Source organism: Acanthochromis polyacanthus, chromosome 2 (genome assembly GCF_021347895.1).
Source record: "Acanthochromis polyacanthus isolate Apoly-LR-REF ecotype Palm Island chromosome 2, KAUST_Apoly_ChrSc, whole genome shotgun sequence".
Taxonomy (NCBI): Eukaryota; Metazoa; Chordata; class Actinopteri; family Pomacentridae; genus Acanthochromis; species Acanthochromis polyacanthus.
Genome location: NC_067114.1, coordinates 11122162 through 11147023, shown reverse-complemented (window position 1 = coordinate 11147023; position 24862 = coordinate 11122162). Strand labels below are relative to the sequence as shown.

General features: G+C 39.7%; 1 protein-coding gene across 1 annotated transcript in view; it reads left to right on the top strand.

Annotated features, from left to right (window-relative positions):
* Positions 1-23864, top strand: part of mrvi1 (murine retrovirus integration site 1 homolog) — a 35091-nt gene extending 11227 nt beyond the window's left edge. The window contains exons 19-39 of the mRNA XM_051941113.1: positions 945-973; positions 6857-7075; positions 9528-9634; positions 9738-9799; positions 11281-11454; positions 12355-12432; positions 12522-12568; positions 13347-13403; positions 13690-14137; positions 14264-14341; positions 15834-15955; positions 16049-16078; positions 17169-17309; positions 17525-17656; positions 18812-18965; positions 19248-19297; positions 20089-20223; positions 20934-21016; positions 21683-21793; positions 21934-22062; positions 22937-23864. Of these exons, the coding sequence (XP_051797073.1) occupies positions 945-973; positions 6857-7075; positions 9528-9634; positions 9738-9799; positions 11281-11454; positions 12355-12432; positions 12522-12568; positions 13347-13403; positions 13690-14137; positions 14264-14341; positions 15834-15955; positions 16049-16078; positions 17169-17309; positions 17525-17656; positions 18812-18965; positions 19248-19297; positions 20089-20223; positions 20934-21016; positions 21683-21793; positions 21934-22062; positions 22937-23099 (2549 nt within the window). The 3' untranslated portion in view covers positions 23100-23864. The remainder of the gene's footprint in view (positions 1-944; positions 974-6856; positions 7076-9527; positions 9635-9737; positions 9800-11280; positions 11455-12354; positions 12433-12521; positions 12569-13346; positions 13404-13689; positions 14138-14263; positions 14342-15833; positions 15956-16048; positions 16079-17168; positions 17310-17524; positions 17657-18811; positions 18966-19247; positions 19298-20088; positions 20224-20933; positions 21017-21682; positions 21794-21933; positions 22063-22936) is intronic.
* The last annotated feature ends 998 nt before the right edge of the window (positions 23865-24862 follow it).

Below are 24862 nucleotides of genomic sequence, written 5' to 3'. Positions count from 1 at the left end.
CTGTTTAAAACCGAGACATAGTCTGGTTGTGTAATGCATAGAGATTCCTTGAAGACTGAATATAAATAGTTTAGAAAAGCAGCGGGTCTCTAATGCGCTGCGTGTGTGTGGCAGCTGTAAACAATGAGCTCTTTGATGGGAAATCTAGAAATGAAAGGTGGAAAGAACAGAATCTCTGAAGCTGGAACAGGAGTTATTTTGTGGTCAGGTTGGACACTTCCAGGAAAAGTAAGATTGTGATCCAGTGAGGAAAATTATACTGCTTTGGATTGATTTCCTTGTTTTTTTTTCTGAATGATCTGTGTACTAATGAAGTAAATTTCTGGCTGTGAAAAGCTGCATCAGTCTGGTGGTTTTGGAGTCTGATTTACAGGGGTCAAAATTCATGAAGTGTCATCAACGAATCAGCAACATTAAAGCAGTTAAACTAACACTGGTTTATTTATAGGTTTTTAATTACCTTAACGGTGACATATTGCTGTTGAGTGCTGGTGGTGCTTGATGTAATATCTGAGAGTTGCAGGTATTTAGTGCTTTGTGGCCACGATACTGCAAACCTTTTCCAGAGAGCCTCTAAAGCAGGCGATGAGAGCTTTCAACCAGCGGATAAGCACCTCGTGTGCTCGACACGGTTGCCAGGTTATTGTTGCCCCTAGTTATAAAGGTGGGCTGGGTGGAAGACTTCCTGAAACAAGAGTTACAATAGTTCTGCCAATGAGATGAGTATCACACTGCCAGCATCAGCTTCACAGGACACAAAACTCAATTTATGTCTTCACTGTTTGTTTTCTCTTTCTGTTTCTGATGCACGTCACGTACACACTCTCCCTCTCTCTCTCACTTCTTTCTTTGTTAACTGGCCCATGACATTTGCATTGCACATGCTTTCCTGTTAAATGCAAATCAACTGTAGTCTCTGTCTGTCTGTGCTCTGGCTCTAACAGGTGGCTCAGGACCAGGCAGCTGCACCAAGGTAAGACTCCCTCCTGCTCGATAACTGTAGAGTTTTGTCTCTGTGTGTAGAAGCACACAGAAATGCATGCTGAAGTTGGTGTGTATTTGTGTGTCTTTTGCGCTTTTTGAAGATGTTGTGGAGAAAAGCTCTTTTTGTGGTCGATACTATGTAAAGATAGAAGAAGTGCGACCTCGCTGTTTGGCTGTGGTTTGGACAGTGGTGAAGAGGAACTAAGTGCATTCATTCTGGTACACTTTGGTAGTACTTAAGTGTTTCCATTTTATGCTACTTTATACTCACTGTAATTCATAAGAAGAAACTGTACTTTTTAATCCTTAGTTTCCAAGTATCCATCATAGTCACACCGTTCTTGAAGCTCCTCTGTCCAACATGTAAAAGCAGCACACAAATGTGTATAAATGGCTTATAACACACAGTAGTGCAGTTATAAGCAGGTGTGAGTACATTTTTTATGATGTACTGTATTTCTCAACACATATATCTTTCCTGTGATTGCATTTTGCAGTATTTTTATTATAAACAGATATTTCTGCTCGTAATCGCATATACCAATGTATAGTTTATAAATACTGTGAAGGTTCTACAAAATATATGAAAATACAACACTTACAAATCAAATTTAACCAGTGGCATCCAACATTTGCTACTTATCTTCAACTTGTCCAAATAGAACAGTTATCCATTGTTTCAGAATAAGAGAAATGGGAGAAACGTCAAACAAAGACATATTTGTGTCACAGAACCCTCTTTCTTATTTCCTCTCTCGGTACTCATCTTTATTTATCTTGTGACCCACCACTTAGTTTGTGAACCTGTTCTCAAAAAAATAGTCTCATCTCAGCCTGCTACATAAAAAATGCCTATGATATAACAGTATTACAGGTCTAATAATAAATATAATTTGGTCACAAGGGCCATTTTTCTACACAATAAGTAGCTTTACCAAATGCTGAAATTGTACTTGCGTGTGTCGATTCTTTTATCGCACTTTGTCGTTCATCTGAGTAAAACCGTGAATAAGTTTAAACACAACCTTCCTCAAGTTGGAATAAGCAAAAAGAGCATGTGACTTCTTGTCACAATTGCCCCTTTCATCAAAACTTCTCTTCACACTGAGCATTTAAGATCAGCAGCTCACATTATCTCAAATGGTGATGCTGCATTTTGGTGTGAATATCAGCTGTGTCCCTCCAAACAATGTGTCCACTGTGCTCCTTCGTTTACACAACATGTAGGACGATGGAGGCATCTGAAGCGCAAACCATCCCAGGACTAATATGCAGCCCGTAAGAGAGATGTTTTGACGGTTCAGACAGATCGCCCCAGCAATGGACCTCGAGAGCTCGGAAGTGGATGCACAGATTCCTCCTGGTTAGCAGAGTAAACACACATCGGAGGGACACAATTTACCTATCAATCCCTTGCAAACATGCCCTCACGTAGAACAAGAGATACAAAACAAACCGTGCAGGAAAAGAAAATAACACGCTTCTTTAAGTTTCTTCAGGTTTTGGTTGAGGGATGATCAGAGGACCAGCAGCCTGAGAACACACACACACACACACTTTACAGACACACACACTTTACAGACAGACACACACTCCCACAGCAGCCCAAAGAGGCGCACAGAGCCCTTCTCCTTAATGGTCAAAGCTCCCAGGAGTGAAAGAGAGGCTGCTGCTGAAAAAAGACAGGGAACAAGAGGGGACGGAGAAGGAAGGAGAAGCCCGAGGATAGAGGAGTTTTCTGAGGAAAAGGCTGAGAGTGACAGTTTGACTGTGGGAAGTCGGTCTGAGACGGAGAGATCAGCGCCATTGTGTGTCTGTGTGCGTTTCTCCACAGCACTACAGAGGTGACTCAGGTAATGTGCACGCTCTCTGTGGACAGGTTCGGCTGCGTGGAGCTGTGGGGTCTGAGCGGGTGATGTTTTAGGGGGACGCATGCAGGTTCAGCTCTGTCAGTGTGTTTGCAACCTGTGCATGAAGTCTTGGTGGTCTGATTCGTAGCTGCCCGAGTGAGTTAACATGATCTGCTGTGTGTCATATTTCCTTTGCCTTGAATTGTGGACTTAATCTGCTCCCTAACCCGACCGTACATCTGTCTCCTGTGCATCCATTTCTTTTCTTCTCACACTTCCTCTGCTCTGTTATCTCAGATCGTGCCTCTGTGGTAACCACTTCCTCCCCTGGCCCTGTACTCTGCGCTTCACAACCAAATTTTAAACAAATCTGGCCAGAGGGAGTGGGCTTATGTAACAGAGAAGGGGAGGAGGGTGCAGGTTCCCTCCATCTCCTCCATCTGAGACAGCTCGGGCTGGGAAGTTGATTCTGACTGTGATGGTTCTGATGGACGAATAAGTTTCTTTATTCCTGCTTGTGTAAGAATGAGGAAAGAGTTGTGTTCAGAGAGTTATCTGCACTCCGGCTTGTATGTTCTGTCCTGTTCCCCCCACAGGAAATAATGTGACTGATTCAATTACTCTGCAATATTTATCTCCGTCTCGTGGTGTGCTGGGAAACATTCTGCACCGACCAACCTCCTGCAGTGCAGCTTGACATCTTGTTTGTGTTGAAGCATTTTCAAGTAGCACAAGTTTTATCGCGGTCATTAAAAGCAGAATTCTTTCATCGGAAGATATGAGTTTGTTTGAGTGCTTAGAACACATTTAAAGAGGCTTAAACAGACAAGGCAGAAGGTGATACACTGGTTGCAAACTGTTCAGTGTTTTTGTTCTGTTATTCTTTTTATTTTTCCCCATATTTGGGCAAATTTTGAGAAAAAGCAGCTGATGCAGTCGATGACATGAAAACTGCAGGTGGTTGTTGACAAAACTCCCCTGAACTTCAGAAGCACTTACTTAGAAACATCCAGTGACTCATTTCATATTTATATATGCAGCAGAACTTTGCAGCTGATTTCTTAGAATCTAAACTGATAAATAATTACTGAAGACGTAGACTAAAAAGTAGGTTTAGGTTTTCAGTTACGACATTTAAGATGTTCTGTTTCTTCACAACAGAGAGAAACAATCAGCAACAGTGAAGTAAAGAGTGTTTTTAAAGTGTAAAGTGTCTCTTCTACGTGTTTCTACAGACTAAGAGAGACAAGCCAATATTCTCCTGTATAGCAGTATTCCTGTAGTCAGGAAATATCCTCGCAGCTCACTGGGAGAGAGTTAAACAAGCCATTTCCTCCCAGTGACTCACAGCCTTTCTGTCCCTATATATCCCAAGAACTTGTCATGTTTGTGATGACATTGAGCAGCACTCTGCATATTTGGCCCCAAATTCTCAGAGGATTTGTTCCACACTAAGTGCATGCCATACCTCGACAATAGCCAATAATTCATCACACCTTTCATTGTCTACATGCCTTCTTCAACAGCTGGTGAGTGTGACTAAAAGCAGCACTGGCAGTGAGAACAGATGCACCTGTAGTGGCGTCGTGCTAAATCTTTTCTATTTGGGTGAAATGTGGAAACATTAGCATCCAACTCAATCATCTGTGGCAGTGTTTAGTGCAGCTCCTGCTCCTTCAAGGGTTTAAAACTACCCAACATTTATATTGCATACATTAGTGGCTAAAAAGGAAACGGCAAACAATGGTTCAAACAAGTTGCACACATAACTGCTGACTAAATTAGGCCATGTTTGGCTTTAGTTCACTGAGCTACATAACTGCTGCAGTGTTCAAAGGACGTGTAGCTGCAATAAATAACCCATTATTCAATATTTCATTGGCAAAACAAATCATCAGCGACAAATTTGCCAACTGAATAAACATTCAGTTGATTTTTTAAGAAATAATGGCAAAAGGTCACAGATTCCATTATCTCAAATGTGAATATTTGTCGCAACAGTAGATAAATCATTTCAAGACATCAGTTTGTCCGATAGGAAACTAATCTATGATTGATAGTTTTATTTAATGATTAATCAGTAAAATAGTAAGCATATGCAGCATGGCACAGACTTTGTTTATATCTTTGTTTTCTTTTATCTTCTTTCTGTCTAAAGAAGATGTCTGATTTTTTTTTGTGTAACTGCTTCAGCTGCAGCAGTGAATGTTTTCTTTATTCCCAAAACTAAATTGCGCATTATTTTGTTTGCTGTTGTCTTCTTTGGTTGTATCTTTTGCAATTTGTCTTCATTTCATGCTCTCATCGTCCTTAATACAACAATTCTTTCTCTTTCACTTTCAACTTTAGTAAACAGAACTTTAATAAATTCACTGTTGACTGACTTTAAGCACAAAACATTCAGTGCAGGCTCTACAATAATAAGGGTTTCTCCTCTCAGTAATCTTCCATGCGGCGTGCACTCACTGGCTTTTTTCCCCCCTCAATTTATCCACAAGCCCCTGTGTTTGTTTTACAGTGTCCCTCAGGAGCTCATTGCCTCAGTCAGCTTGTGAGAGCAACGTACACTGAATGTAGCAGAGTTTTGTAACAACACAGAACATCCAGTCAGTGTTTGTGGTCAAAACAGCAACGGCCTGATGAAAGTGGCAGTGTGGGAAGAAAAACACACGGAGCATTGGTTTCACGAGCTCAACCATGAGTGCTATATCTGTTTATTATTTAGTTTTATGATCAGTGAAGTTGTAAAGCAGAGATGCTGCATTTGAGTTCTCTCCACTAAGCAACAGATAAAAATGACACAACTGCTGCGTCTTAAATCTAGAAGAAACCAAGACTTTTAGGGCATCATTTTCTGAGGAAGCACTAAATAAGCATAGTTGCAAACTTAAAGATGCCTTGTGGTGTTTTCTTGTAAGAGTTCAGCGTTTCTTATCAGAACACGCTCCACTGAATGTGTTAAAAGCATTTCCTTCCTCAAAAATGAGTCACAACATTTCTGCATTTTTGATCATTTGTTTCGTGGAGCATTCCAGTCACCTGTGTATCAGTGAAATAGTGTAATAGCAGTATGTTGACTGTGCAGCTGGTCTTTTTGCATGCATTTGTGTAGTCTGGCATGTCCATAATAAAAACAAAACACGTATGTACTCATACAAATGTTTCTCCTTTAACCCTCCTGTTGTCTTCATTTACAGGCACCAAAAAAAATTGTTTCCTTGTCTGAAAAAAATCCAAAAATTCAGCAAAAAATTCCCCAAATCTCTGAAAATGTTCTAAATCTTCAGGAAGAAAATTCCAATAATTCCGTAAAAGTTTTCCCTTAAAAGTTTTATTTCAAAAAAATCCCCCAAATTTGGCAAGACAATTCTTGTAAATATTTTCAAACAATGAGTAAAAATCCTCCAAAAAATCCTAAAAATATCTAAAGTGATTACATATATATAAGTTATACTTCTAATATTTTCTTTAAGAAGCGTTTTTAACATTTCTTTTTTTGCCACCAAAAAATGTTCAAAGATTTCCCAAAAATGTTGAAAATGTGGACATCAGAAGTTTCGCTGTGAAAACATCAGTTTTTTTTCCCCCATTTTCAAACCTTAAAACAGGTCAGTTTTGACCCGCAGGACGACACAAGAGTTAAGTGTGCAGTCATATTATTTATGGTATAAATGATAAAAAGCCTCAGACGTGTGAGAGAACGCTGCAGCTGTCACCAACTGTACCTCACAGTTAAATGTTTCCCTTTTAAATATCTAAAAAAGTTCTCATGTGAAAACTCAAAAGCCAAATATGTGAGTCATAGGACAGCAACAGTTTCAAGGCAGAGGTTTTATTTCTGACCATCTTTTGGGAAGATTTGCAAACACGCTGTAGCAGTTCAATGAAGAATTTCTATTTTGGGATTTGTTTGTTGCATGGCAGTCTGGTTAGTTGTAACTGTAGTACAGCAGAGAGGATTATCGACTTTTCCTTTGAACATTTCTTCATCTATTGTGTTTTGTGTGTTGATGATCTTACAGCTCCAGGAGGAGGAGGACGAACACTTAGAGCAGGAAGCTCCTCTTCAACAAAGTGGCCGTATCTCCAAGGAGTCCTGTGACGCTGCTGCTGCTGAGAGACCCTTTATTTTCCCCCACACCCGCTCTCGGCCCTCGCTGCTTCCCGTCATGCCCACCCTGCCTGAGGAGGAGGAGGACTCTCCCGAGGAGCTGGACAGTTCCTCCAGCTCTCCCAGCACAGTGAGTTGTCACTTTTCGAATCGCATATTCTGTTTCGAACAACTCCATAATCCGTTTGGCCCGAAAGGAAATTCCATCAACGTTCCTGCTGAAGTCTAGCCCTCAAAATGAGTCCCTCTTCCCTTTCAACATGCTACTTTCAGCTCACCAGTAGAAGCTTTTGATTAATCCTTCTCAGCTGAGAGCACAATGTTCTTTTCTTCTACCAACACTCTCCTGTTAGAGAGGCTCTCTGCTGTTATCTAACTGAGGCTTTGCTGTGCAGAGAACAGAAATTACCAGTACTGCAAATACTGGCTTTTAACTTGGTACATACTTTACTTTTTTAGCTCATATAACAGTTATGTCTCATAAATTGTTTAGGACTTGCCTTTAATTCTGCTGATTCTTGGATGTTTTATGAGTCTTTGAAGGCCACTTTGCTGGGCTTTTAGAATAAATCACCAAAAGTAGAGCCACAGCTGAGGAATTTTCCGAAGAACTCACTGAAATCAGCTTAGGGTGAAGACTAATGTAGATTTTTCTGTTATGTAGTGAACACCTTGTCTGTAGAAAATGTCCTCTGTGCGTCATTCAGGACACATTTGTGATTTTCTTTGGGGAAAAAAAGAAAAAAGTTGCCATTTTTTCATAATTTATCCTGAAAACCATCTTTCCCTGTAAACAGTTTTATTTGACTAAAAATATTTGACTTCTGGGCTGCACAGTGGAGTAGTGGTTAGCACTTTCGCCTTGCAGCAAGAAGATCCCTGGTTCAAATCCCAGCCTGGGATCTTTCTGCATGGAGTTTGCATGTTCTTCCTGTGCATGCATGGGTTTTCTCCGGGCACTCCGGCTTCCTCCCACAGTCCAAAAACATGCTGAGGTTAATTGACAACTCTAAAATGTCCGTAGGTGTGAATATGAGTGTGATTGTTTGTCTGTATATGTAGCCCTGTGACAGACTGGCAACCTGTCCAGGGTGTCCCCTGCCTTCGCCCGAGTCAGCTGGGATAGACTCCAGCACCCCCCGCGACCCTAGTGAGGATAAAGAATGGATGGATGGATGGATGTTTTACTTCTGCAAATGGAATTTCTCTGAGTGTGTGTGTGTGTGTGTGTGTGTGGTGTGTGTGTGTGTGTGTGTGTGTGTGTGCGTATCTCCACAAAGTCTTAAAAGGTGGCTGAAGTTTTGCAATTATGCTCTTTTGTTGACCTGTAACTGCTTTATTTATTTATTGTTTTGATGCACTTTATTTCAGCTGCTGCTCCCCCGTTTTAACAGTTTAATACCTTTAGCATTATTGTTTTGTTTTATCCTAGTTTTATTATTATTGTAAAGCACTTCGTGATTTAATATCTGTGAAACATGCTCTATTTTTATATCTAAATTTACTTACTTTATCTTTAAAAAAATGTACTTGAAAAACTCAATTTGCTTTCAGAACTACATATTACACTCACTCACTGTGTACAATTCCAGAGATGAATATCGCAAAACTTCTGCATCGATTAATATTTGTGATAGTGAATGAAATTTAAATCTGTTCACCTGTGGATGAACTGAGCCTTTCATTCATGAACACCTTCAAGATTAGAGCGTTTGAGCAACAATATGGAGGATATGATCAGATTCAGCAAACATGTCGCACACAGTAAACTGTTAAACAATGTGAACATCGGAGAACATTGTCTTCCACTGCAGTCGCTCATAAACACGCCGGCCTGATAAGACATCTCTGCAGAATGTAATGAAGCTGTGTAATCTGATCTCCAGGGCATATGCCAACACTATAAAAGCATCCACCTTTATTGCAGCACAGCAGTGAGGCTGCAGCCTGTCTGCTGTGCTGCCATCAGTGAAGTCTCTTTTATTAGGAATCTATGGCTATAAGCTTTTAGAGGAGGTCTTAAGGAAATAGTGTTTGACATGAGTCTGTGTTTGTTTGTGTACTTGCCTCTCATAGCTGGAAAAACATTTTATGCTGTAAAACTACAATTGAGTGACATCTTATCTGTTCTCTCACCCCTTGTCTAGTAACCTTTAAGTGCTTTATGGGAATCAAGTGGGGATTTAGTGAAGGAGCCCTGAAAAAGGAGCAATATTGTGCTGCAAATAATATTTTGCAAGTTCAGAACATCCCAGATTCTTACTGTATGTGTGAAATAGCATTATTTAGGGAGGATTTCTGCCAATCTAGCCAGAATCAGGATGCAAACCTTTAAGTTTGAACCTTAAAATCTTAATCTGAAGCTTTAATTTTAGTCAAAATGTCTTCTTTTCTGAGTCTTGCTGGTTTAAATCTTGTTTTTATTTGCTTATCAGTTCAGGTTTGTGCGTCCTCCTAACTATAGTGGTGTTAAATTGCCACTGCTTAGTTTTTCATCAGGGCTACACAGCAGATTCATCCAACCCTGCTTTTACTGAAACCTTTCGTAACTCAGACACTTATGTTGTGTTGTTTTTCCTCAGTCTACACCAGCAGAAAGTCGAGCTGTCATCATGACCGCCCCCACCATCGTCTACCCACAGCAGGCCGCTATTGTCCAGCAAGATGGACATCCTCTGGAGCAGGCCAGGTAATAAAATTCACTTTCAAAAGCCCCTAAAATAATTTCTTCTTGTTCTTTTGCTCTACCCAGAAACGGTGTGTGTCTGAATCAGTATTCTTCTTTCTCTAAGGCCACACAGTCCCAGAGCTCGCATGACCAGAAAGTCCTCTGGAGGACCCATCACCACAGTCGGTGGGTAGACACACACACACACACACACACACACACACACACACACACACACACACACACACACACACACACACACACACACACATGTTTGTACTTCTATCTTAGTGAAGACATCCATAGGCGTAATGCATTTCCTAGAGCCTTACCCTAACCTTAACCATCACAACTGATTGCCTAAACTTAATCCTTACCCTAACCCTAACCAAACCTCAATTCATACCTGTTCTCTAAAAACAAGTCTTCACCCTCAAACATGGCTGTTCAAAGTGAGGACCGGCCAAAATGTCCTCACTTTGATAGTTAAATGCAGAAAATGGTACTCACCATGTAGCAAGTACAAGAACACACACACACACACACACACACACACACACACACACACACACACACACACACACACACACACACACACACACACACACACACACACACACACACACACACACACACTGCAGCTTAAAGTATCTAAAATAAACACTATGAGAACTATTTAAATGTTATCTTTAGCATCGTTTGTTTTAGTCCACCAATTTTATTCTGGAGTGTTTTTCCATGTGCACTCTTCTTAAGTGGACAGTTGTAACCCTATTACTGCTATAACAACACTTTCTTTATTTAAAACCTCTTTGGTCTTTCCAAGCAGGACTAAAAACAAAATAGTTTTCTCGTTTTACATAGTTACTCATGAAGTGTCACTACGTTTGGGCTAAGTTTGGTCATCTGTATCTTGACAGATGAGTCGGTGAATCCTCCCACATGCCTGAAATGCTTTTGATGATGTGGTTACGTTTGATGTTCAGTTTGCTCAACTTTTTCAAGAGAGGAGGAGATAGAAATATCACTGACTTGACCAGCACTCATCACCTGATTTATTGGCTCACATCCATCTGTGAATCGTTCCCCGCACTGAGACTTTCAACCGAGAAAGTTCACTTAAATACACTTGAGATGCAGCTTCTCTGATCTACCTGATGATGTGCTGATATACTTGGAAAAGAAGCCCACTGATTTAGATTGTTGTCTGTCTAAAAGTGCTTAATTCTATTTGGATTCATCCATGAACTAAACAATGCCTAATCCTCATGAGAGTCGTTGGAGGGCTGGAGTCTATCTCAGCTGATTTATTGTGAAGAGAGGGAACATGGACAGGTCACCAGTCTATCACAGGGCTACACACAGAGACAAATAAGCACACTCTACGAACAATTTAAAGTTACCAATTAACCTGTGTGGGAGGAAGTCAGAATACCCAGAGAAATCCCACACATGCACAGGGAGAACATGCAAACTCCATGCAGAAAGATCCCAGGCCCAGGCCAGGCAGAAGTGCTAACCACTGATCCAATGTGCAGCCCTTGCATTCTATTTGCTTGGATATGTTATGTATCAATAGCTTGCAGAAATGTAGAAAATACTGCAGAATCACAACAATTGTGCTTGTGTATCTACATTTCTGTTCATGTGTGTGTTGTGTTTCTCAGACAACACAGGTAACGTGATCGACCTGGTCAAAGATCAGCTCCCGGAGCTGCAGCTCTCCGAGGAGGATCGACAGAAGAACCTGGAGCTGCTCGAACAGGCCAAGAAGGTCAGCGATCAATTTCTGACGCGTCGCGGCCGCCGATCCACCAGCAGCCTCACCAACTCGCCCACAGGTAGCGCAAGTACAGACACACACATGCACTCAGACACAGAAACATTAGTGGTAATCAGTGAGGTCTCACATGCTGTCTTAGTGTTTAAATGAATTTTAAGGGTCAATATATAATTTAGGGAGTCCAGGGGATATGTCTTGTATGCGTTTTTATTAAAAGTTAAAAAAAATGTTTTTATGTTCATTATGATCATGTCTTTACAAATTCCATAATTATTTATTATGGGAACAATAACTTATTAATAAAAAATGACTGGATATAACTAAAATGTCAACTAAATAACAACAACCTTCTAATTAGCTAAACAATAACAAAGTGAGCTTATTCAAAAATGTTTTGATTGTGTTATTTTTGTTAAGTTGAGATAATCATGACAGATATTTATTTATTTGGAATGTATCAAATTTTATATGGAAAATAACAATCTGTGTCCGAGAAATCACTTTCTACTAAGTTCCCCGTTACAAAAAACACCTCTCAAGGAAGTGTGTTAATTCCACATCACATGACCTGCTCCACATGATGTCATTTCCTCCTGAAGAAAAGACTGGAAGACTCCAAGGCTTTCTGAGTTATTTAATATAAAGTAGTGTGTGAGTCAAGTGTGGATTTATCACATGTCAACAGTGATGCTACAGTATCTTTATAAAGAATTTTTAATTTCAATTTCACTCACCCATATATATAATATTTAGAAGAATCTTTCTGTAAAAATGCCATGTGGTGTTTGGTTATAGGCGGCCATGTTGATTTTAGGCCTGAAAACAGAAAAAATGTCAACTGTGATACCAACTATGTTACAAAAAGGCCTGCAATTATATATTCACCCTTAAATATTTTTTTAATATCTGGTTGTGGTTGGTAACTTTAAAGAATCTGATTTATTCATTTTCTTTGCAGCTCTTTCTCCACCTCCCACACCATCATCCTCACCATGTTCATCGAGGAGCAGCTCACTGACTGTGGCCCCTCAGACTGGTTTGTACTTTTGTCTGAGATTATTATTTATTGACGCTTTGTTGTGGAGTTGATCAAAATGGTTTGTTTTCTTTTGCTTTTTTTACTAGTAGGACCTTCAGAGTCAACCCATGTCAGCCCACAGCCAGTCGGTCAGGTAAAGGAATGCTTCTTATTGTTACACAAGTTCAGTTTTCACTCACAATGGTCTCAAGTGTCATGCAAACATTTCTTGATATAAATTTCACACAAATAAAACCAACAGTGTTCATTTATTCCTGTTTTATTGTATTCTTAAATGCTGCTCTAATTTGTTTGCCTTATTTGAAGCATGTAGTGTCTCTGCTGTGCCGTCTCTGAAATAGAAACCTACTTAAAGCATTAATCTTCCAACTTTGAAAACCATTTTACCTTTATAAATTAAAAAAAAAACATCCAAAATGACATGATTTACCAGAGCTAGAAATGATAAAAAAACAGAAAAAAAATTGTTGGATTTTGAACTTTTTGACAGTCTTTGTTGGGAAAAATAACAAAATCTAAACCTAAAATTGTGATATTTTATCATTATCACTTTGTCCAACATGTCTCATTTAGAAAATAAACCTGTGATTACACAGAGCAGATAAGAGACAGGTACGGAAATAAATGAAAAATGTAATTCCCAGGTTTTTAAAATTTTTGTAAAATAAGTTATCAAACCAAAAATTGTGCCATATTGAACAAAATATATTTTCTCTGTACTTCCATGATTGTGCTGTTTCCATAGAAGTGCAGGACTTTACTACTGCAGTGAAAAGTGAATTTGCATGTGACAGGAGCAAAAAAACACCCAGAAACTGCTTTGGGTTCAAAGGATTAAAAATCAACTGTGCCTGATTCTAATCATATGAATATTTTTATTTACACAAGAACGTTGATTTGTTCTCTTGTAGCATCTGGAGGTTCCTTCAGGCAGGGAGCAGTCTGATGTAACAAGCCAGGATCAAGAGGTCAGATTTACAGACTCACTCACTCTGTTTCTCTTTGTTAACACAGAACCATAATCATTTCAAATGCACATGAAAGAAAGCTTTGTAGAGGTTAATGTCCTGTAAGTTAGAATCTTTCATCTTCATCAGGTTAAAAAAAGAATTTGACATTGAAGTGCCTGGGAAGCTAAAATCACCTCTGTGCCAAGTCCAAAGTGTGTCTAATAAAATCTGTGTGAGTTTATCTCATAAAAACACAGAAATACTGAATGTATTAATACTGGTATTATTGTGTCGCTGACCTCAGGGCAGGCTGTTTGTGGACTGGAAGGCGCCTGAGAAAAGGAAAGTGTCGTCTGGAACTTTGACGCCTCGTTTTGCGGTTCAGAAGGACAACTGTGATCTTGCTGTTCCGAAGAGTCCTCCCTCAGTCAGTAAAACAGATGAGGTTTCAGGTCGAAACCCAAACCAGGCCCCGGCCACAGGGGTGGCCAAGCCTGTCCCCAGACCTCCCACCCAGCAGGCCCCCTGCACCGCAGAGATCAAGACCATCGGGGCCTTTCCTCCGCTGATGAGGGCTGTTTCCTGGGATACCGTAGGCAGCCTCAATTCTAGAAACGGAGCCCCGAGTTTTCCTCCTACAGCCGAGGACACTTTCTCAGACAAACCCAGGGATGCTGTGTTCAAGTCCTCAGGATATAAGGACCTCCCCACTCAGCCGGGGCCAGTGCAGAAACTGTCTAAACTCAGAGAGGGTAAAGCATTGCTTCAGCAGTTTACAATTTGCTGTTGTCATTCTCTCGTTATACAATCAAATGTCCCTTTGGGTAAAATGTTGTGAGAATAATAAAAGAATGTTTTGGTTTGTTTCCATGTACAGGAGCACAAGCTGATGCGTAACCAAAGCATTGTGGGATCCAAGTTACCAGACTTGAGCGAAGCTGCTGAACAGGAAAAAGGTAAAAGCTCCCTCATCACGCACGACACAAAGTCCTCTCAGCAGCACATCCAGCAATGTCGCCAAGGGCGTGCACTTCCTGAATCTCAGCGAAAATCTGAGTCCGAAAATGATGATATGTTCTTGTTTTTTTCCGTCTGTGCCACCCATTTACTGGCAACCTCATAACAGAGAGACAAGTGCTGTTTTCATTTTCCATCAGCAGATGGCATGATTGTTAAAGTAAGCGGGTCACAGACCACCCGATGAAGTCAGGAAGTTATTGTTGTGCATTTTTGAAAGAGAAAGAGGACTGAGACTCACAGAATTTGCTTGGATTTGACTGCTGTGAGAATGAGCCTGTGAAGTGACAGCCGGAACACTTAACTCAACATTGTGCTTGAACACCAAAATGATTAATTTTCAATTTTTGACCTGATTAGATAAAAGTAGTCTTTGTAGAAAAATGTACAAGTGTCTCTTTAAATTTAATGGGAATTATTTAGAGACCTTTAAATATGATTATTTAACAGCTGGAGAATGAATAACACCTTCCTCCTCTTACAAAAGAAAAGCTGAATTTATGATGTGTAAGAGGGGATGAACATGTTTTTTTTTTGGTGTTAGAAATGACAGAAAACTAGATACATTCATAGCCATTTGACATTACTGAATCAGTCTGCCAGTTTTTATAAAAGCATTTTGTGTCTTTTAAAACAGCAGTTTCACTGAGATCATCTCATTTTGTGTACAAGATCAAACATTTATTCTTTAAACATGAGCAGGAAATCTATAAGCAGCATTAGTTTACATTAAAATGGACAATTAGATATAGAACTGCAAATACTCAAAGTGGCATGATATGGGAGATTTTAGTTCCTTTTTGCAGCTAATTCAATTTGTGAGGAGTTTTAATGTCTTGTGAGTTGCAATTACCGTCATGTGTGTATTTAAATGAGACTATAAAACAGAAGTAATGAGGCAGGTATAGATAACACTCCTCTTGGTGTACTGCATTTTCAATCAAGTGAACCACTGTGGCTGCTGCTATGTAAAGATATGTGATTATATGTCAGCTTGCACATGGGTCAGTATATAACTGAGGGACTTTTGAAGTCCATGAGATATATCTGCATACATTTTTATTAACAGTAAAAAAAAAAACAAGGCTTCTGAGTTATTTAATATAAAGTAGTGTGTGAGTCAAGTGTGGATTTATATCTTTATAAATAACTTTAATTTTCAAGTTTACTCAACTGTATATATAGTATTTAGAAGAATATTTCTGTAAAAATGCCATGTGGTGTTTGGTTATAGGCGGCCATGTTGATTTTTAGGCCTGAAAACAGCAAAAATGTCAACTGTGATACCTGTCAACTATGTTTCCAAAATGTCCCGTAATTATACATTGACCCACATGAAGTTTAAAATTTAGGACTTGGATCACAAATTTCCCTGGAAAGAGCCCACCTAATTCTTTTTAGATGTGATTTGATGCAGTGATGTGTCCACAGGATCTTCATCTTCTCCCAAACCAGCCAGCAGTGAGGAGACGAAGGAGAAATCCGATGCCATGCCTAACATTTCAGATGTGATGCTGAGAAAACTCAAACATTCACCGCGGCCTGCCGGGCTGGTGTGTAGCAAGCTGCTGCTTAAGCCCTCATCACCTTAAAAACAGCCTCAGTTACTGTTTATGTCTAACTGTTGTTCTCTGATTTTCCTCTAGTGCACCTCACTCACTGAGAAAGAAGTTGAGGTTGGTATCTGATTGTGCTTGTTGTTCCATTTCTTTTTCAAAGACTTTTTTTTTTTATTAAAATTGATGATAGACAGCTACAAAAACAAAAAAATGTGTGTCATTTTGAGTTTGATGGGAAGATGGATAGCTTCTCATATCTGTCTGTTTATTATGAAGCCAAATATCACCTCTGAAACTCATTATTTAAGCTGTTATATTTGTTTAATCTGTATAAAAGGAACAATACACAAGACTTTAATGACTCAGCTGTACAGACTCAACTTATTTACAGATACAGCTATTTTGTAGTTTAACAGCTAAGTAGAAAAAGAAAGTAAAAATATGCTTTGTGCCATGTTCTTTCTCCATTTAATGTTCTCACTCCACCAATGATCCACAGTTATGAATTGCCCATAACTCCTAATATAATAAGTCACAGAACTGACCACCTTTGACAAGTGAGTTGTGGGAGAATCTGTATTTTCCACTTGCAGCTGAACCTTCACCCCCCATGTTTACAACAACCTGTTATGTTACCAGAGTAGTTAATTGTCAGGAAATTGTCAGCTTGCATTTGGCAATGTTTCTGTCAACAGGAAAAGTGATTTTTCTGTTCCTGATCTGGCCGAAGAGACTCGCAATGATTTCCTGCAGAGAAAAATGCAAACATTCGTGACGCTGTCGGGCGCCTGCTGCAGCCCCTCTCACTGCTCCCTCGGGGATGCGTCTGGATCAGGACAGTCAGAGGTCATATATTTCCTCTCAGCTGTGGCCCATGTATGTAGGAAAACTGTCCAGACTCGCTTTGATCAAAGTAGCAAAACATCAGGGGTCAAATGTCAGAGTCGCAGCTTGTTCCCCGTGCTCGTCCTGGGGCTGATTGACTCCCCATCACACGTGAACCCATAAATTTCACGTCAGTATGACTTAAGCAACCACACTGACACTACTTATCCTGTATTTGTGTGTTTACTGTGCCGTGGACAGGTTTCTAGGATTTATTCCATTGGGTTGGTATGCTGCCATCACCTGCAGCTCATCTGTATTTTAATGTGTTGTTTAATGTGCCAATCTGAGTGTTGCATTGCTGTAATTTCCTCTCTCACAGAACGCGTTCGTCCAGCTGTCACTGGCATTTCGTAATGACAACTACACTCTGGAGACGCGGCTCAAACAGGCGGAGAGGGAGAGGAATCTGACGGAGGAAGACACCGAGAAAGAGCTGGAAGATTTCAAAGGAGCGCTGAAGGTCAGTCCTCGAAAACAGCAGTTGATTGTAGATTAACTCAGGAGAAGGAAGAATTCCTGCTGGCTCTTCAATGCTCATTCATCTGTTTCAGGTTTCCTGGAAGTGTCCCCACAGGAAATATTTATCTTATCTGAGTCCAAAACCCAGGTACAACAGGGACAGTGATGTATGCTTTGTCTTCCTGAGATTCGTTACAAGATGTTGTTGTGTTTCAGATGACTTCACCTCAGTGGCAGAACCTGGAGCAGCGTGAAGCCTATCAGCGCCTCATAGAGACGGTGGCCGTCCTGCACCGACTCGCCACTCGACTCTCCAGCAGAGCAGAGATAGTCGGAGCGGTTCGACAGGTGCAGCCACACACACATGCAGATGACAATGCAGACACGGAAAATGCAGCAAAATTTGGTGCGCTGTGCAAAAATAAAAGATATCTTATTGTTTGAAAGATACTCGTCTCCTTCAGGATGTCTTGGAGTCACTGCAGTACCGGTTTGGCAGCATTTAAAATACTGCGGTGAAGGATTTTGTCTCGAACAAGCATAAAAAGAGCAAATTCACTGTTTCTGCAGTACAAAGGTCTAAAGCTATTTAAAACCCTAAACCACTTAGACAAATTACTTCTTTTGTCTGTCTTTCCCCTCCCTTATCAGCTTGGTCAATATATAATTGCGGGACTTTTTGTAACACAGTTGGCAGGCATCACAGTTGACTTTTTTGCTGTTTTCAGGCCTAAAATCAACATGGCCGCCTATACCCAAACACCACATGGCATTTTTAGAGAAACGTTCTTCTTAATACTATATATACAGTTGAGTAAACTTGAAAATTAAAGTTATTTATGAAGATATAAATCCACACTTGACTCACACACTACTTTATATTAACTCTTGGAGTCTTGCCAGTCTTTTCTTCAGGAGGAAATGACATCATGTGGAGCAGGTCATGTGATCTGAGAGATCAAGAAAGAGCAGTAAACATGAGAACATGCAGTCAATTTTATGATTTAAAGCTTTCAGTGTTTTGATAAAAGTAGGGGTTACTTAGCTAAGTATGTCAGCTTGTTTGTCAGCTTAATTAACACAACTTTAAAAACAGAAATTCACTTAAAAGTCAATGAGGTGACAAGATGAGTCAAAGATATCCAATCATTAGGTTATTGTGTATTTTATTGTGAAGGTGTTGCAAATTTCCAACCTCAAATCTCTCTTTACTATCAGGTTTAGGCGTTTTAGGTTGCCTAACAGTTTGTCGGCAGTTTTTTTGGCAACAAGCCCTGCATCACAAATTGTAAAGCAGGGCCTGTTCTGACTTGGTTTTCAATATTCAAGATTCAAGACTTTTTATTTGTCACATGCTCATACAGTGATATGAAAGTGACTGTTCTCAAGACTGTGCAGTAACAGTAAGACATTATAAAAGAATAAATCTTTTTTTAAACTATAGAAAATTAGTCGAAAATGTCACAATAATGAGGTAGAGACGTTTATTTTATTGTCTTACAGGAGAAACGTATGAACAAAGCCACTGAAGTCATGATGCAATATGTTGAAAATCTGAAGAGGACGTATGAGAAGGATCATGCAGAGCTGATGGAGTTTAAGAAGCTGGCCAACCAGAACTCTAATCGTTGTTATGGAGGATCTGTAGACACTGGAGGTAAGACTACACTGATGATCCCAAGAGAAAGGAAACACGGAGAATTAAACTCAGACAACCTCTTGCTGTATTTTTTACAAGGTGTTCCATGCTTAGAAATTGACAGAGCATGTATCTTTCTTTAACATATCTGCCGACTGGATCTTTGAGCATATTTTCAGCAGAGAACTTTCCACTCTAACTGGAGTAAACTACTGCTGTGTTATTGTTGCTGATGACTGAAAAATACCAGCATGAAATGAATAGTGTCTCATAATGCTGGATTCTGCTCTCTTTATAAAGATGATGGAGTTCCACGGCCATCAAGATCAATGTCCCTCACCCTTGGAAAGGTATGTTTTTCATGTTCTTTTCCCCCTTTTCACAGAGCTGGAAGTGGAATATATTTTCATTTTTGACCCTTAGCCAATCAAAACAAGGTATTTAAAGATGCAACCATGGGCTGTGGAAAATTTTTAATGCTATTTTTTTCACTGTAGCCTGATGTTTTCTAAAAAAATAAAAGATATAGTACGTGCCATATCAATCAGAATAAGAAAAAAGGATGGTCAATGCAATATTAGTGATTTTATGTTTTTCTTGATGCATCTATGCGTCTAAACAGCTGTTTGGATTGTTTAAAGCTCGCTGTTCAATATATTTGTAATTAAGGGGCTGTTCAGATATGTTTCTCAGAATCACAAATGTGAAAATCACAGTGGTGGATGAGAAAACTCAGGAAATCAGAAGAGTTGTTAGGATTCATCCTCAAGATTGCATCATTCATCATCATTTTTATCCATCAATCCACCAAGTAGTTGCTGAAATGGTTTAGTCTGGACATGTGCTGACTGATAAATCATGTTTTTGTTGTTGAATCGGCACAGAAACTGCTTGCCTACGCTTTGAAGAACTGTTTTAATTATCACAAGTCATATTGTAATCGGAATATTGAACCATGATATCCCACATTGTCTATTTTTATTCAGGTCTAGTCTGGACCAAAGACATGCTCCTCTGTTTTTGTTGTTCTGTAATGTTTCTTTTTTCACCTTAAAAATTGCGTCTTCTTTCAGTGGCATCGTTGGGTTTCTGTAGGTCAAAAACAGACTGTAGCGTGTTCTGTCTGTTCTGTCTCCTGTAGGCTTTGCCCAGACGCAGGGTGAGCGTAGCAGTGGTGCCCAAGTTTAACCTCCTCAACATCCCGGGTCAGACCCCAGCCACAGCTGTCCCGAGCCCCAACGCAGGACCCGCGGCTGGTGCTACTCTTCCTGCCCTGGTAGGTCTTCCTGTCCTCATGTCAGGACGAGGATGATGGGAAATGAGGCATCAAGTATTTAATCCAGCACTTCCACAGTGACTGCTGAATGAAAGTTCATCTGTGGGTTGGAAACATACTCAGCTTTTTGAGGACAGAATCTCTCGGTCCTGGCAGTTTTTTTTCCACTGAGGAAAGCGATTTGATGTAAACCTACAGTCTAGTGTTGTTATAATTCAGTGGTCAGCATAAAAGTATATAAAAGGCAGTGCACACAACAGCAGTGTCTGGTTTGGTCCCCTTATCTAAAGGATTTAAGGTGACTTTAAGATTTTAATAGTCATTAAACAGCAATAAACAAGATGTCAGTGCAGTTAAATTCATTTAGTGTATCTATGTAGTGCTGTAATGAACCAATTTACAAAACGCACTCATTCATTACCTTCCTGTGAATACTGAGGTAGACAAATATTCAGTATACAAAGAACAGCATGTACCAAAACTCTACATAAAGTTCAATGTTTGAATCACAAAAGGTTTTGGTTGTCAGTATTTCAAAGCAGTTTCCTCTGTTGCTTTCCCTGATGGTTTGATATAAATAACTGGTTTTTTTTTTAATGTTTTAGCTCCAAAAATGAAAAATGCTGCATAATTTCATCAAATATGAAAGGTTACTGTTGGTTGTTTTATTGTTAGAAAGCAGTGATGTTCTTCTACTCGCTCCTCTTTAGTGTGAAGCAAATGATGTGAAAGGCAGCACCACCCCAGAGGCAGCACAGCCGCCAGCAGCAGCAGCAGCAGCAGCAGCAGAATGGTACATTTTGTGTATTTGTGGTGTTTTGCTTATACACACACATACACACACAAAGTCACATGCCACTGCTGGATTTTCAAGGTCAGTCCACTGTCCTCGAAACAATGGAGCGAGAAAAAACCTCAACTTCTAATCATTCTTATCAAAAGCATTTTGTGCTGCAGATGGAACTTTGGCTTGTTTGTGTGACCTTCAGGATGTGTTTTACAGTGCACAGAAAGTCCCAGTGGGGTGAAAATAACGCTGAAAGCATAAAAATAATCAAACCCCGCTGCAGTGGAGGGATCTGCTGTCCTGAGTCGTAATGTAAACATTTGTGGAAGAGTCTGACAAAATCCAGGCGTGAGGCTCCAGTCATATTGTGGTTATATAGTGAGGCTCGGTTGAGCTCTCAAGTGCCAGAGCGAGAAGTTCTCTGGGGAGAATAGCAATAACAAATGTGCAAAGTGCTCGCTCCATTTTTATTGTTTTTTTCTGTTTGCACTCACCATGCCTGTGGTGGCATTGGTAATGCAAACCCTCCACTCAGCCGGCTCTGCAGCTTGTCCATTAAGAGACAAGGCCACAGTGTTGTGATGGAACCTCGATCTGCACTGTTTCATAACTTCTGCTGTGGTAGTGGTGGTGTCCAAAGCTGATTGCTCTTTCCTATCTGAAACAATGCAGTGGAAAGAGTGTGTCGGAGCAGGAAAGTGAGCCGGCCAAGCCTTCTGTAAACTTGGAGGAGATCAGAGCCGAGATCAAGGCAAAGATCGAGGAGGAGGCGTACAATAAAGGGTGAGGCCTTCTCTGCTGCTTGTTAATGTACATAAACAAACACAGTATGGTGACATGATTGTTGTTCATCATAAATCACCACATTTATGCGACTAATGAGTGCCCGTATTATGCTGTTAATGGGAACATTTCAAATGCAGTTATCAGGAGGGACTGAAGCAAAGCAAAGCACTGCAGGAAGAGAAATGTGAAGAGGAGAACGCTGCAGAGAAGCTGCTGGAATCGAAACATAAGGATGAAGAGAGCGGAAAGAGGTTCAAGAGCAGCAGGTAAACTCAATCTGCGATGTTTAAAAAACGAGAAGAAGCACAGAGCATGTATTGCATTTTTCTGACACGAGATATAAGCCAATCACCAGCCTTCAAGTTCTATTCAAATGCTACACAGTACTCTTCAAACAGTATTTCTGAGTCATCGTACATTTTATGTTATTTTGCACCCAGAGAGAGCTAAATGAGGAAAAAACATTGTTTTTTGTTTGAGATACACTAATGCATGTCCTGAATTAAATCCATTTTTTGTAGCTAATACATTCATTTAAAAAAATCTATATATAAATGGGAAAAACAGGGAAGAAAACTAAAAACTTTACAAATAATAGAGAGCAAATTTGTATCTAGCTGTATATACACTACCAGTCAAAAGACACACACTCATTCAATTCTTTTTATTTATTTGTATTATTTTCTACATTATAGATTAATACTGAAGATTAGCACTTTTATGTTTACAGCATAATTCCTTGTGTATTCTTCTATAGTTTTGTTGTCTTCAGTGTTAATCTATAATGTAGAAAATAAATAAATATAAACCGCTGAATGCAAAGATGTGTCCAGACTTTTGAGTGGTAGTGTAGGTTTTCCATTCATAGTAGACATAAAGGCAGAGAAAAGGGTGAAATGAAATTTAATGAAGTAAAAACAAGAGAGTCAAGACAACTTTTCTAGTCAGCATTTCAATAATTACAAATAACTTCTCAGCAGGAAAATACATTTTCACATCTGTTTTGTCTTTCCTGCCACAGTAAATATGAATTTTTAGACTGTTTTGGGAAACAAAACCAGCATCAATGATTAGCTTTTATTTATTTATTTTTTGTATCAGAAATGTACTGCGCACTATACAAGTGTGTTATCTTCACAGGAGGATGGAGGAGGTTCTGGCTATTCTCACTCGGTTTTGTCCAAAGGTCAACGTGAGTCGGCGGCTTCTCCTGATCGCCCTGACGCTGCTCGTGGTGATGTGTGTGGTTATCAGTATTTTTACGTTCTTCAGTGACTACTACAACCGACGTGAGGACACGTAAGGAGAGAAGGACTCTGTGCGAGACACGATGGAGATCTTTGGGCTGAGAAACGGCACAACCAAAGAACCAGCAGAAGCACGGAGACCACAGTCACCATCGTGTCTCTGTCAGTTTACCATATCATCACACTCAGACTCACTTGAATCAAACGACCCCGACGCTCGAAGGGTCGAAGACGTTTTGGGAGGCTTTGTGGATAGGTTTTGTTTAGAATGGAAAATTGACGGTTTGCTGCAGCAAATTACGATAATTTCTGTTTAGGGACCAAGTAAATAGTGTGCTGAAATATATATTTAATTAAATTAGATGCACATGTAAGGATACATTCTGGTTCTGGTACTTTGGATGAGGAGTAATAAATGCTACAGTAGAAAAGAAAATGTATATTTATCTACACTCTAATGTTAAAGTACAATCTCTCAGGTCCAATAGATAATAATGCCTCTGAGAGATTTTGAATTCATATTTAAAGATTTTTATTTGTTGTTTAAAATCTATATTTAAAGACTGAAATAATAATAATAAGCACATTCCAAAGTAGTTCCTTAAGTGCAATATTTTGCAGTTGATGGTTCTCGTTTGTGTTGTTTTGGATTGTGTCCTCAGAGCACTGACAAATTTTCCTCTTGTATGAGAGCACTGTTTAGATGGCATAAGGCTTATTTTTATCTTTTTTTTTTGCACAAGTGTGCCTGCCTGTGTTGTTTGGTCTTTGTGGATTTTTGCTCTGTCACTTCACCTTTCAATAAAAGGTGCCTGAAAACATTCTGGAGTCATTGCAATTGTGACTAAGTCAAAGCAAATTAGTGCATTTTAGGGTCTTAGGCTGATGTTTTGACAAACTCTCTTATGCTGAGAGTTACTTCTGTGCAGCAAGTATACAGAGCGAAAATATAAATGGATCATCTATTATTTTAATAAATTCTACCTATTCTAGATAGATAGAGGTCTTTATTGTCCCGAAGGAAATTTGTTTTCACAAGCTGTCATGTCACACATCATAACATACATGCAAGGACAAAGGAAAGAAAAATTCACAATATGACACACAAAAATAGAATTCAAGTTCAGCGCAGTAGCTTATTGAGGATGATGATAGCTGATGGAACAAAACTTCTGTTGTAACGGACATAATGCCATCTTAGTGCTCGAAATCTGCGTCCAGAGGGGAGGAGCTGGAACATGTGATGAAGAGGGTGTTCAGTGTCCGAAATTATTGATCTGGCGAGACGGGTTATTGCCTTATTATTAAGTTCTACATTCTCTACAACAGAATGTATGTCACAAAACAACAAAGTACACACTAAGAAATCACATTTCAGTAACGAGCCACACATCTGTGACACACACAGGTCATGATTTTGTCATGCTGGCTTGTGGAATGTTGTCCTACTCTTCCTGAAAGGCTCGGTGAAGTTGACAGACATTTTCGGATACAGGACCACGTTGTCTAACAGGTTCATCCGGAGCTGTCTTAAGGGATTTCTTCCAGTAAAAATAGGGAGTTGTGGGCATTCAAGTGTCTGACATGCAGCATCCAATGTGCCAACAGCCCAGTTTTCTAATATTCTTGCCATCTGTGGCATCGTTTCACCTCAATAAAGTAGCATTTTAAGGGGCCATTCTACAATCACTGGTCAAAGGAGGGTCTGTTTACTGGTAACACTATCTGACAGCTGTTTTTCAAAGCCACACCTGACTAAGATGTGGATTAACTCAGTGGGTGAGAATTTGGTACCAGTTAAACACCTCGAAACCTGTTG